Source organism: Echinococcus granulosus, assembly GCF_000524195.1.
Source record: "Echinococcus granulosus chromosome Unknown EG_S00017, whole genome shotgun sequence".
NCBI classification, from domain to species: domain Eukaryota; kingdom Metazoa; phylum Platyhelminthes; class Cestoda; order Cyclophyllidea; family Taeniidae; genus Echinococcus; species Echinococcus granulosus.
The window spans coordinates 103664-117086 of record NW_020170397.1 but is presented as its reverse complement, the minus strand read 5'-3'; the positions used below and the strand labels follow the sequence as shown (position 1 = coordinate 117086).

The 13423-nt window shown below is 41.8% G+C and overlaps 1 protein-coding gene across 1 annotated transcript; it reads right to left on the bottom strand. All coding sequences in view use genetic code 11, as the record gives it.

Annotated features, from left to right (window-relative positions):
- Nucleotides 1–3948: 3948 nt before the first annotated feature.
- On the bottom strand, nt 3949–12882 carry EGR_03281 (Src substrate cortactin; the record flags this gene model as incomplete). Its single annotated transcript, XM_024492530.1, has 11 exons — nt 3949–4082; nt 4160–4372; nt 4439–4577; nt 5550–5612; nt 5690–5761; nt 5845–5895; nt 6674–6831; nt 8441–8609; nt 9751–9861; nt 12495–12615; nt 12773–12882. The coding sequence occupies 11 exons, from the start codon at nt 12880–12882 to the stop codon at nt 3949–3951; spliced, it is 1341 nt and encodes a 446-aa protein (XP_024352931.1).
- Between the last annotated feature and the right edge of the window lie 541 nt (nt 12883–13423).

Here is a 13423-nt window from a genome sequence, read left to right as displayed (position 1 = left end):
TAAATAGGTCAACAAAATCCTTCGTCTTGTTTTTTTGATTAAACGATTGATTTATTTGCCGATTTTAACTTAAAAAATTTATGCTTCCGCATTTAACCAGAGCAAATGTACTTTATAGGCTAAAACGCATATTCTACTTATCTTGTAGGTTCCTGATTTAAGTAGCATGTACATGTCTGGGATGCTTAACTAGAGCATTTTAGCTATAGAAGAAAGAATACCTCAAGTGTTTTGAACCACAGGCGTGCCTTAATTCTTGCTGCAACTCAGTCGTGTTTTTAGTTACCGAAATGTAGAATTTTGCGAGCCAAAAGTTCGTGCTAAATTTCAGTAGAGCTTGTTTAAATAATTAATTGTGACCTGCATGCTTAAACATCTTCTTCCAATCTTGAACTCTTACCCATTAAACGTGGGTTGAACGAAACTGATGGATGTGGTTCGAGCTATTCGGATTTACGAACTGGGTCTAACCCACTTCCAAAGCCGCAAACGGTTCCTGTCGAGTTTTTGGAAGGTGTTGTGACAAAGAGCACCGCTTGGAAACGGTTCGAAAGATCTGAATTTGGTTGCAAGAGGGACAATAAGCATGTACCAAAATCAGAAAAATCGTCTGATCTTGGTGGTAATGGGGAAATATGCGATGCCAATGAAAGGTGGGCGGAGTATACTTAACAGAATACAAACTTGAAGAGTAGACAGGACAACACAACTGGGTGGAATAAAGTCAAACTTATCTACATTCTCCTTGCTCCTACCACGTTTCCTTGAGTCATTATTTTTAGGCGGTGGACAGTCGCCTAATCGCATGAAAAAATAAACGGTTCGAAAATAAGTGATACAGAGGGAAAAAATCGGCTTGGAGCAGGTTTCTGCTTAACTTCCAAAAACAAATCTTTGTGTGGAGGTAGAACTCGCCGGCTTGTATGTCCTTGGGAAATAGTTAGACCGCAGATTGAAACGGTGGTTTGCCTAAATAGTAAGATGGCCCTTAAAAACATTCACCGCAAATATTTTACCCAGTTACTGTGACAATCTAATGGGTTGTTACATGGATCATTTAAAATTACGAAACATTGTCTAAGGCGACCTTTTTTGAAAGAGGTTTCATTTCTAGTCGGTCGTTGGTTTTATACAAGAGATGATTTCATAATTCCAATTGCAGTTAAAAACTCAAGTACACATTATCTTTGCCAGGAAATATATAATATGGATAAGATATTTCACGTTTAAGGGCGGCTAAGCAAAATTATTGTCAAAGCTAAGGAAATGCAAATTCCTGCCGGTTGCTTTTTTCAATTCGAAAAGACCGCCACTAAAATAAATTCGCATAGGTCAATTACTACTCATAAGTTGTCAGCAGGTGCTTTCAACGTACTAAAAAGGAAATTTTCGGGCAAGCGGGCAACGCGTTTATCAACCCCACTGTGGCGACCGCCAGTCCTTGTCTAGGTTTCATTAATGGTGAAGACTTTGAATTAACTAGGAATTAGCACGAAGGTTGAAAACACTTCCTAACCATTTTTGAAATAAAACCCACATCCGCATTGATTTCGAGAGTTTTAGAACATGATAGGCCAACGCTTGCTGTAATTTATCATATCCAGTCGTCGAGCAAGGTACGGCTAGTGGTAAGGCGTGTACCTCTGCAACTGCTGATTGTGTAGTATTTTTAAAGGCCTTCACCTCAGTGATCATCAACTCATTTAAAGTTTATCTGTTCCTACTTAGCGGCCAATCGGGGCAAATGAATGACAGAGCGAGTATCAAGACAAACAATAATAATGTATGGAAAGTGGGTGATGAGAAGATATTTCACTGGGACTTGTAATCGGAAGCTTTTCTGAGATAGTATACACTTCCATCAACAATGTGTTAAAAACCAATTCTTTCCTAGCGTCCTGAAACATAACGTACACAAAAATACTTTCACTGATTATCCTTCAGCGGTCATCATTTGAAATTCCAGTGTGTGGCGGGAAACTCTACTTAATTGTAATCACGAAACAGGTCTTAAACGCGGAGGAAGGGATTCATACTGCACCAACTAGTAACGCTTATTTTTTGGTGCGGAATAAATACCACGGGACTGAAATATATGTGAGGATTTCAACAAAAAATTGTTTTAATAAGCACGTATCGACTGTTGCCAAGTGCTGGAGATACCCGTAACCGCCGGGGTAGCATCCCTTTCCTGCGATTCCTTCTCGCTACTGCTCTGGAAATGGCTAATAATCGAGGTTGTTATAATGACCTCCCTCTAATTAACCAACATAGTGTGACATTTTAATGCGCTAACATGCACAGTGGAGGGAAGGCCAGTCAAGGTACTATTAATGCCCGAAAATGGGAGCACCCGTGTTTTCGGCAGTCAGCGGGCGGTCACGCAGACACCGTCCCTGCGGCCTGCCCGGGTTTGAGGTCCTTACTTCCCAGTTCACTGGGTTGGGTTCTCTGCATAAATTCCAAATCACGGTCTTAACCTCGGTTTTGGTAAACTATTGGCAAAATTCCCTGCCGTACTTTTTTTAAAGCCACCAGTTAATCAGTTTTTGCCCACAAAGCTCAAGTCATTCGAGACTTCTGGCCTGTACTGAACCGCGATCGCCCAGTTGACAGCCGTCACTGAGCCATCAGTCGCATTATTTCATTTGAGACGATTAACGAGGTTTGGAAAACTAAACACCGACTCTGGAATTTCGGCTCGCTATTTCCAAGACAATCAAAAACGAATCACATGAAAACTGCCTATGTATACACCGATTTTATGCCAGAGGTCACCAGCCCCTGAAATAAGCAAATAGCCACGAAAAGATCCTGCTTACTTAAGCTCAAAAAAACCCTTAAAAAGAGCTTACTTGCAACTTTTAGAATCTAAAGTCATCTACTTTCCAGATTTAGCAAGAAAGTTCACCCGCCACGTGGTTGTGACCCACAGCCACTTTATTTAAAAAACCAGAAAGTAGTTCTGATTATTTTGGATTGAAACTCCAACATGATAAAGCTTGGCTTCAACACTTCACATTAAAATTAACATCATGAAACCTTCACATGAATGAAGCAATTCAAACTGCACCCACAACCGGCAGTACTCTACTTATTAATTCAAAGTAGTAACAATGAATTATTATTGAATTGTGAATGAGAAAACAAGGCTGATATAGGGGCGTCAAATGTCAATTTTTGGAAGTTAGACAAAATTCTCAATTTTTATGAATTTGAAGAACATGATCCTTCCTACTTTCCCAGCCCCCATCCGCGATCAACAATCAAAGCGTACCTTCGCCTCGCTTCTGGATTCACGAAGAAAGTAAGGGGGGAGGAGTCACAATCTAACCCTTATTTATTCAAAATTTGCTATGAAAAACCATTCCCGACCCGATTTCATTACCACCTTTAGCCCTCAAATCCACTTTCGCAGGACTTCCGGCCATGTAAGGTGCGCTGCGTATCTGCGACCAGCGTTTGCTCAACCACTGCTTCAGTGGCCAAGCCAGCAAGGACGCCAAGATTGTGCCTTAATCCCTGTCAACGTTTAAACCGATTTTAATACCACCTACTGAAGCCAAGAAAGTTTTGCACTGACCCATAAATCCACGAATCCCGCTTAGCTGCGCCCACATAGCAAGAATTCATGGTCGCTAATCAGGGATTTCCGGTCATAAGTGAGCAAAACACAATCGTTTCACCAAATTCAACACCACCTTTCAAATTCAAGTCAATTAGAGGCAGTGGCCACGGAAATATGCCACCTTTTTGGACACAAAACCTCAAAACCGTGAGGTTTTCTTTTTCAATGGAACAGTTTTTGTTGAATAAATTATCTGTCAATTGGTTGATTTAGTATAAAAAAGCAAATTTAAGAAAATCGAAAATGATGGAAGGGTAACAATCAGGAATTGAGGAAAGTCAACTAAATCAGCAATATCATCGTATGGAATGAGTGGGGCGTCAATTTTCTGACACATAGATGGCTGGAAAGATGCCAAATCGATCCCCAATGCGGCCAGACCACCAGGACTCGTCAAACTTGTCAATATGACAAATCACTTCACCCACCTTGAAGGATAACTCGTCGGATTGGGCTAAATCGCAGAAAAAGAAGTGGAGTTGCGTTAGTCCGTTGTGCCAGTGCTCAGTTACTCAAGTAGACTCAACTCACAGGCCACAAAGTCGTACAAAGCCGTTGCCGTGGTATTGCTAGTTGAATGGGCACTGGCACCAGTAGCAGCAGCCTCGGATTTGATTTCTCTAACGTGGTTGGCTGGAAAGATACCCCATCGAGTGCCGATGCATCCAGACCACCAAGACTCGTCAAACTTGTCGATATTGACAATAGTATCACCAGCACGAAAACTCAATTCGTCACTTTGAGCTTTGAGAGAAGCAATGAGAAGTCAGATCCTGGTTTAGTAAAAAAAGGTCCTTATAAAAAACTTACAAGCATTGAAATCGAAAGCAGCCACTGCCGTGATGTTAGAAGTCTTTTTATACTCTGTTGGCTCCGTCGGTTGTGAAGGCTGGTAAGATGGCTCCATTTCCTCGTGTTCTTCCAATTTTTTCTCTGATTGTTCTTCGACCTAGAACCAACCAATCAAATCTGAACTAAAGCCACTAACCAATCAGATTGAGGTAAGAATAAAGGAGTTCAAAATGGCAGCCGAACTCTCCCCCAATGCTGACACTCAAGCCATTATGAGGCAGTTCAGACAACGGTAATCATGACTAAAGGCGTTCGTGCACGTGCGAGAATTAAACAGGCTTTCCTGTTAACCAGGGCATCAAACTCAAACTCCGCATTTCCACCCATATCTACTGAAAACTGGAAGTCCACTATGGTGGCAAAACATTCGGCCGGTCGGCAGGAAAACTATTAAAACGGTACAACAGTTTCTGGGAGGGGCCTCACGTCGCCATATCAATGACGATCCCAACCGCAATGGGTGCGCACTACAACTCGAAAGAGGCATTGTCACATGCCACTCACGGCAGCAATCTCGTTCCTTGAAGAGGTACCTCGGGGACTGGTATTTCAGTACCGATTGGGGAGTGCAACGGAATGCTCTGAGGTGACTCTTTAGTAGTGGCAGATCTTCCCAGACATTACATACCCGCGGTGATGCGTATGCAAATGTAGCAGTAGACTGTGGGAAGAAATATACCCAGCTCCAACTGCTTGAAAGTTATGCATAAACGTTGACGCCTTTCGTACCACCAAAAAGCAATTAGTCGGTGAAGAAGCATTAATATGAGGAGCGAAACTTAAAAAGCATCAACCCGAGGTTAATGAAAGGAGTTTTATGGAGTTTTTATCAAACAAAGCAATGGTGTTCCTACTCCATCGGAGGACTGCGATTCGTCCCATGTTGGCACAGGTTGGGACTAAAAGGCATTGGAGACCAACAAGGAAGTGCTTGTCACCAATTGCGCACAGGGGCTATCTGATGTGTCAACGACCAAGCAACAAGAGGGGCGAACTAACCGGTCTACTTAAAGTGACGCAAAGTGCTCTCGGATTGGGCTAAAGCAATGGCTATCACAGGGTAACGAACCTCAGGTTCAGATTCAGGAGAAGGCGGTTTAACAAACTTGTGAACTGGTTCGGACTTCCAAACCTGCAGAAAATGGGGCGGTGGCAATTTGATTGTTATGGAGAAGACCACTTCGATTGAAAAAAAGAAATACTATTTACCTCGTCAACTCCTTCGTTCGTCTTCTCCTCCTCTTGTGTCCCCGCCTTCTTTTTCTCAAATGCTTGTGCCATCTGAAAAGGATAAAAATTAATGTCATTAATAATGCTAAAACGATGTAATTGAAGGAAAGTGAGGAAAGGACCACTACACACACCGATGAAACAAACTTTGGTGTCAGTTTTGCGGGTTTTGGCTCCGACTTTGGCTGAAAGGAAAAAAGCCGATTGGTACACAAAAAGTTAGAAAAAAGTGTGAACCAAATGACGATTTCGAATCCGAAGACACATTAATCGGTAAATTATGGAAAGTCGGTAGTTTTGTTATCCAGAGTTCCGCCTAAACACCATTAACTCCTATCGATCGTGCTACTTGCACTTATTTTTTACACTCTAAAGCCACATTTCTCGATCCTTGAAGGGCGTTTCAAAGTTGAGCAGCACCAGAAGACAAGAGGTTTCGCGGTTTCATTGTACAGTCGCTTCAAGTAACTTCTGAATGCCTTAATAGGCCCATGTGATTAAAAAGTAACCCATCCGAAAGCCTCTTTTCCAGAAGACTAAGTTGGTTCTACTCTTGGCAAAAAGTCATTTAAAACAATGCTTTGCAGACTACGCAGCGGGGTTCGAGTGAATCTGCCAGGAGACAAGACTCACTCTCTAGAGATCCCATCTTTACCATTTAGAAAGGTCGTTTAATCGAAGCATCCAATTGAAGGACAAAGATTAATTCACCGGGTCTAAGGATGTGAATTTGATCTCATTAGATAGGCTCCTGGGAAAAGTTTTTAAGCCATTTTAAAGTCCTTTTACATGAAGTGGTTGGTAATCACAAGGAAAGAAGTAAAAACTTCCTCAAATTAGACAAGCCGCATTTGATAAACCCTTCAGACGAAGGTAAACCACCTCCTCAATGTTCAAGTAACGTCATTTAAAAGTCCCTCCAAACAAAACGATCAACAATCAAAAAGTCAGTGCGTGAGTTACCTCCTCCGCAGACATTGGGTGAGTAAAGATATTCGGCTTGAGACGACCCACTTGTGGACGTGAAGGTCGTTCAACAGGCTTATTCCGGTCCAAAGCCAACTTCTCGAAACGCGCACGCAGTTCGCTGGCACGATTCTGTCCGGTGCCCACTCCAGCCCCTGTAAGAGAAGTGGAAGAACACTGAATGGAGAACAAAGGAGGAACCACAAACTACGGAAAAGTAATGTCTCTTTTACGCTTTCATCTCATGTAACTATCCGGGCTAGAAGCCTCGTTGACGGCTTGGTGACTGGCATCTGCAACACATTTGACCATTCACTAGCCACAACATCTGACTACAAGCGACTAAGCTTCACTGCAAACACACTACTACTGAAAAACACTACTCTGTAAAAACAAACAAGACTTTTCATCCATGCACAGGAGGTCTACTGAGCACTTCCACCACTAAGATTTGCTGTTCATCAACCTCCGGCAACGCCTACCCTCCACTTTCAACATTCGATGCTCGATCCAGTGCAGTCGCGGTAAAAACAGTCGCCCTCGTTGAGGGCTGAACCGTCACGTGTTACCACATCGTCCTCCCCCAAGACAAACAGACTACGCGCCACACGAAAAGCACACAGACTAGCCAAAGCTGCTGCTGCTGCTGCTGCTGCTACAGGTCAACACAGAACATGCCGTGCAATGCATGCATAGACAGTCTACTTGGCTAATAGACCTTACTGCATCGTTTTCAATGGTCCAGTTTTGCTGAGTGATATAGTTGCTTTCACATCATCATCATCATCATCTAGAGATAAAAAATGAACCATTCACAAAATACAGTCACCAATCTCTTGCACCTATCAGTCCAATCTCTAAAGAACACCTATTTCCAGATTATTCAACTTCTGAACTATTCAAAAAACAAATCCCAAGTGAGTAACAACAAAAAAAGCCAATGAGGTGCTATTTCGCTTCCTGAATTGCAACAGACTCATTACTTCAAGAAAGAACACTTTATCCCCATTCTGATTAGGTAAGAAACTGATGGGCATAGCTTAACTAGCCTCTTTCGTGTCTGTAAAACTTGAAAACAGTTCCAGGCAAATCCGGATCTTCCTAACCCGCATTTGAGAGTGCCTCTCCTGCTACTACCATTCAGGCATGACACCTACACACTGACTGTGACGTGTGCATGAAACAACATGCAGTGCTGAATGAAGTCTCTAGTAACCCAAAGAATCCACTTGTACGCACTCAAGATTTCAAAGATGCTACGATAGAGTAATTGCATTGACGCGCAACAGCAAGGTCTCCAAATGGTACCAAAGCTTCGTCCACAATCCCAATCCATTGCCGGGGCAGTATTGTGCGAAAAAACAGTACTGGACGGGTTGGATCGAGAAGGGGTGTCTCGTTTCTTCGGGATAAGGCACCAATTCTTACTGCTCACCACACTGCTAAGAAAAATGGCAACTCGGAGGGGAAACAAGGACGCCGTATTTTCCTTATTTACTAAACTTCGTTCCAGGTAATTTCCAGCGTTTGCGTCTGCTTCAAAAAATCAGCATTTCAGTGCTAATTAAAAGGCGGTTTCGGTATTATTAAATGATATGATGGGTACTCAAATTTGGAAATCCTGACCCAACTTGGATACCACTCGTCGCTTTTGCTTCACCTCAGCCACCCACAATTCTGGCCTTCCAGTTTTGCTGCACCTTAATAAACAAATTCCCTACTTTCTCGCCCTACCACATCCTTAAGGAAGAAATAACCGAGTACGTTGTTGAGATTGGTGTGGAGCAGATGGCTCTGGTGCATCCCCGTAGCCAACTGATGAGGCATCGACACGATCCTTCTGGACACCGTACTTTCCCCCGAATCCCACTGCGTAATCCTTCTGTGAAGAGTGTTTCGATAATTCTTCACGGTGTTCGTAGCCCAAGGCGGCCTGAAACGAGCGGAAAATGTACCAGTTAGTGACATTACCGTCCTGTGATTGATTATCTAGCTGACCAATAATAAATAGATATCAAAAAGCAAAAACTGGCGCTTTCTACATCCCAAATGCCACTCTGAGAATATGATGTCTTCTTTCTCAAGTTGTTTTTGATTCAACGTTACTACTAGAAGTGATTAGAACACAAGTTCGCCTAGTGTGGAACGCTAATAACAGATCCCGCATATCAACGTGCTCGATTACGTCTCCGGAGCCACCTAAAAAAGCAATGTCAGTGGTTTGTTGGTTAGCGAAATTTGGTGAAAGAGCTGAAAGGCATCCGCTGTGAATAAGTGAATTAGCGAAGCTGAAAAGCAATTGCATTTTGATAAATACTCTAAACCAATGGAGCAAGGATGGTTTTCAAATGCTCGCAATACACATTTAATAAATGCCTACTATAGATTCCTCGGCATATACCGCCTTCAGAAGAATGCCCTTCCAAAAGGCGGTTGGTAAAAAGCGCACATCCACCACGGAATGTCGTTCCTCCTTTAGCCCTTGTCCATGCTTGAGAGAATGGGGTATCTAGGAATCCTAACTAGACCCAAAACATGCACTACTACTGCTGATGGGCAGCACTCTTCCTATGATTCTAATCCATGGCATCACCTTCGCCCATGTTTCTCGGCTAACTGAGATTCACGAGAAAAAAGTCGGGAAAGTCAATGCAGAAAAAAGAAAGGAGACATTAAGTAAAACGGTAGTTAACCGAGCGGAATCTTCGCTTACCACCCTGGTTTTGTAACTTTTTGTCCATGCGTAAAGTGACCAAACTTTTACGTACATTATTAATAAACACTGCTTTGAATTTTTGTGCCCTATCAAGCCTTCAGGGAAGCCATAGGGTGATACAGCTACTAACTAGGTAGAAGAAAGTCTTTACGAGAAAAAGGTCACCATTTTATTACACGTGGATTAATGAATGAGATTTGCAATTTTGGAGCAATTAGACCTAGTTCTTGAAAAAAATAAGCTGGTAATCACAAAAATCCTTGCCTGTCACCCGAATGCACGCGAACTAGTGACATTTTACTTACAAATTAATAAGTAAACAGAACTGGAGATTATTTAAAGTTTCAGGTCAGCTAACCTTATCCTGCCTATCCTTTTGAACGCCATAACGGCCACCAAAGCCCTTGGAGTAGTCCTGCTGCGAGGAATGCTTTGCCATCTCCGAACGATAGTCGGTACCAACGGCGCTCTGAAAAGGTAAAGTGGAATCTGAGCTGTCATGCAGCTGGCAAATTACGACGTAACTAAACTGTCCGGATCTTTACAATTGCCATAGCTTAAAACACTTCCGTTATTTCATGGTGCTTCAAAAAGTAGACTTACCTGTTGCAGTAATGCAATATCATTTCCACGAACTAATCAATTGTGGAACTTGCCACAAATCGCGGTGTCACGTCAAGAGTTAAACACACCTCAAAGTGGTGGATTGCATGGTTCATAAATAGCAGTAAAATTGTGAAGAGAACTGCAGATATTGGCGCACTAATAAGATGTCTGAGAGAATAATTGAACACCTTATATTTGTTTTTACATCCGCGACCTGGTGCATAGGCTTGTCGAGCAACAGCTAAATGTCATCTTGTCCTAAACTGGCGATAAAAAAGCATCAACTTGGCCACCAAATGTAGTGGATTTGAGACTGACACCTCTTTTGGGGAGGGAAGTGGTTCTTTTCGCATTGAAAAAGCAGTACTACTGGAAACTCTCCTACCCACGAAGTGCTCTCACATTTAAACCATTCAAGATAATTCAGAATCAGAAATTACTTCTTGAGGTTAAAAAGACCAAACACTATTAATGAGGCTGTATTTTGTGTAAAAATATGACGCCCTCAATTGGAAAGAGAGAATACCCTTGACCTGCCTTCATAATAGACTGGTCGAAAATTCTACAAATGGCTTTTCTTGCTCATTCAGACTTCCACCCTATTTTCACAGTTTTTATAAATAAAAACGTTAAAAAATTACCAAAAAATTCTTTCAAAATGAGGCTTAGCCACTTTGGCAAAACCTATAACTCTTTTCGCCTCCAAATAGGAAAAGAAACTTTCCCCCAATTTCCAACAAAAACTACGAAATTTAGCTCACAATTCCTCGTCGACGGGATGAACACACCAAAAAAAAACAAGCTGCTAAAATCTAAGATGCATTCAGCTCGAAAAAGGACAATTAATTTTAAGCTGCTAAAGACACCAGCTGAAATAGGTATCAGTCATTCTGATTGGTCAAAATGTGGCAGAAATTTTTCACTTTTTTTCGTATTTTGTGACCCTACTCTTAATGTGATGCTATCAACACATCGGCAGTAACCACGGTTGCATGGCTCAGGTGGATCCCTCCTACGCTGTAGGCCGCACACACATCATGCCTAGGGTGATCCAATTACAAAGTGACAATAAGAATGTGCGCAGAGAAGAAGCTTATGGTGCTTGACAAAGTCTCCCGCCGACCAAGGCAACAAACCCGAAGCCGAGTATATATCCACGTATCCACTGAAGACCTTTAGCATACTGTGTTGCAATGGGGATGCTAACGCTCACTATCTCAGCAGCAAGACACTGATAGTATTGACGTTTCAATGACGGTAATCTTCTGCTTATCAATGACGATCCCACTTCATGGCTCCTGGTGTGGGCGGTCATTCCTATGAGTGTTCATCCAGCACGTCAAACGCTCGATCCAAACGCAACCAGCTGTAACGCTACACAAAAGGTGAACCATCCAGCAGGAGCAATAAACATAAGCACAAGGCATTAACTTTTGTGTTTTCGAAGGGCTGGCTAAGAAACGTTGGCCATGAAGACAAAGTCTGGCCCAAAGTGGTCCCTTATTTATCTCGACAAATCGTCAGTATTAATTCAATGCTAAAATGGGGGTAAATAAAAGAAGTTTCTACTATTTAGAATGTGTTATTCTGCCAAAAAATCTCCATTTCCAATATCGGACGTGTAATTAGGAAAACTATTCGTAAGCCACTTATATCTCGTTACGCCTTGTACTAATAAATAACAACCGCTATAATAGCTTCTGTAACGTCGCAAACTAAGTCCATCAGAATGTGCAAAACACCACTTGGGATTCATTCAAATTTCAAGTAAGAGCTATTTACTCTATTTTTGTCTCACAAACCACAGAAGCACATATATGTGACACCATTAGAGCGTGTCTTTAGGTTTCAACAGCCCACACACGTACTGTAAAAACACATCGTGATTCTCACGTGATGGCGAAAGAGAAAGTACTCCACACCAAAGGTAGCGTTCTAGACCTATTCAGTTGGGGTTTGTGACTTAATGGACTCCATTGTCAATCCAAATCAGCAAAATGCACCACTAAAGCTGAGGTCAGGGAAGAATTCACCACTTTACTTGTAACACTGAGAACTGCGTAAACAAAAATTACGAAGTTTGACGCAAGTGATGTGAAGAAAAAGGTACAGCAATGGGACGCCAAAACTAACTGAAAACAACGAAAGTCAAGGCAAGCTTGTTTCAAAATCAAAACACATGCTAAATTCTTAGCATTAAATGGCTACCAAAGGCATAAAACCCTTCCCAAATGATAAATTTACCACATAAGGTAATTAGAGTGGGCGATTTTACGTAAACAGCTGAGGTAAGCTAAGCAATACTGGGTATATCGCAACTCAGCGCTTACAATTAACACTAGTAGCACAAAAACGGATTCACACTTGTAAGTGAAGACAAACCAAACTGATATTTCCTTTGCCATCTGCTTTAGTGGTTGTTTTTACACAATGACAGATGTTAATTTGTGCACATATAAGCACAATTATATAGTTTAAGAAAATTTAAGCACTCACTTTGTCCATCCGATCTTTTTCAACGCCAAATTTTCCACCATAACCATAAGAGGCTTTTGGAAAAGAATTTTTCTTGCTTTCGGCATCCGACTTCAATACACCCTGGATCAACTTATTCACACTAAAATAGTAAAAGCTGGCGGTAAATGCTAGCATCACCGAATTGAGGAGAACTAATATAACCATGGCGGGGGCTATTCAACACATACATAAGTACCTTAGTGGATTGCATACACAAAGGACTCATAAAGTAGTCCTTACAATGTGCATAAACATACTCAACATGACCGACACGACCAGGAACAGCCTGTGAACCAAAGCGTTGTTCCTTCTCGGTCATGACGTTCTTGTAATCAGGAGTGATACCCCAATCCTCGTCGTCAGCCATCTTGTAGGGACGCGAAAAAAAAAACATGTTAACAAAATCCAGTCTAAAGCAGATAAAATTTGCGAGTTTACTAGGTCTAATGTAAGACATTAGTGTTAATGAGACACTATGACAACATAAAAAAGGCATTCGTGATTCGCCGAGTCGACGAACACCGCCGACACCTCTGAGGGCGAAGTAACGCGGATCTGCAGATCTCAAAATCCCGCCACATCCACCAATACGTCAAAATAAAATTAAGTCTTTTAATTTATATTGCGTTTCGCCTTGCAAATTTAGGTCAGCTTTTGCAAGACATGAATATATAAACCTGGCAGGATCTTACGGTCAGGTTGCAGCTATTAAAAGACAATCCCGTAATGCTTGACTCAAATTTGTCCACTTTTAAGCATGCCTTTTGACAAGTTGACTTTCGCACCAGTCTTACTAAAAATCAACAATAATATTTACAGTGTACAATTTTGTAAAATGGAAAACCAATTATTTACGTTGTATCATTTTTTCAACTCGACATATTTCCGGTCGAATTGTAGATTCTCGA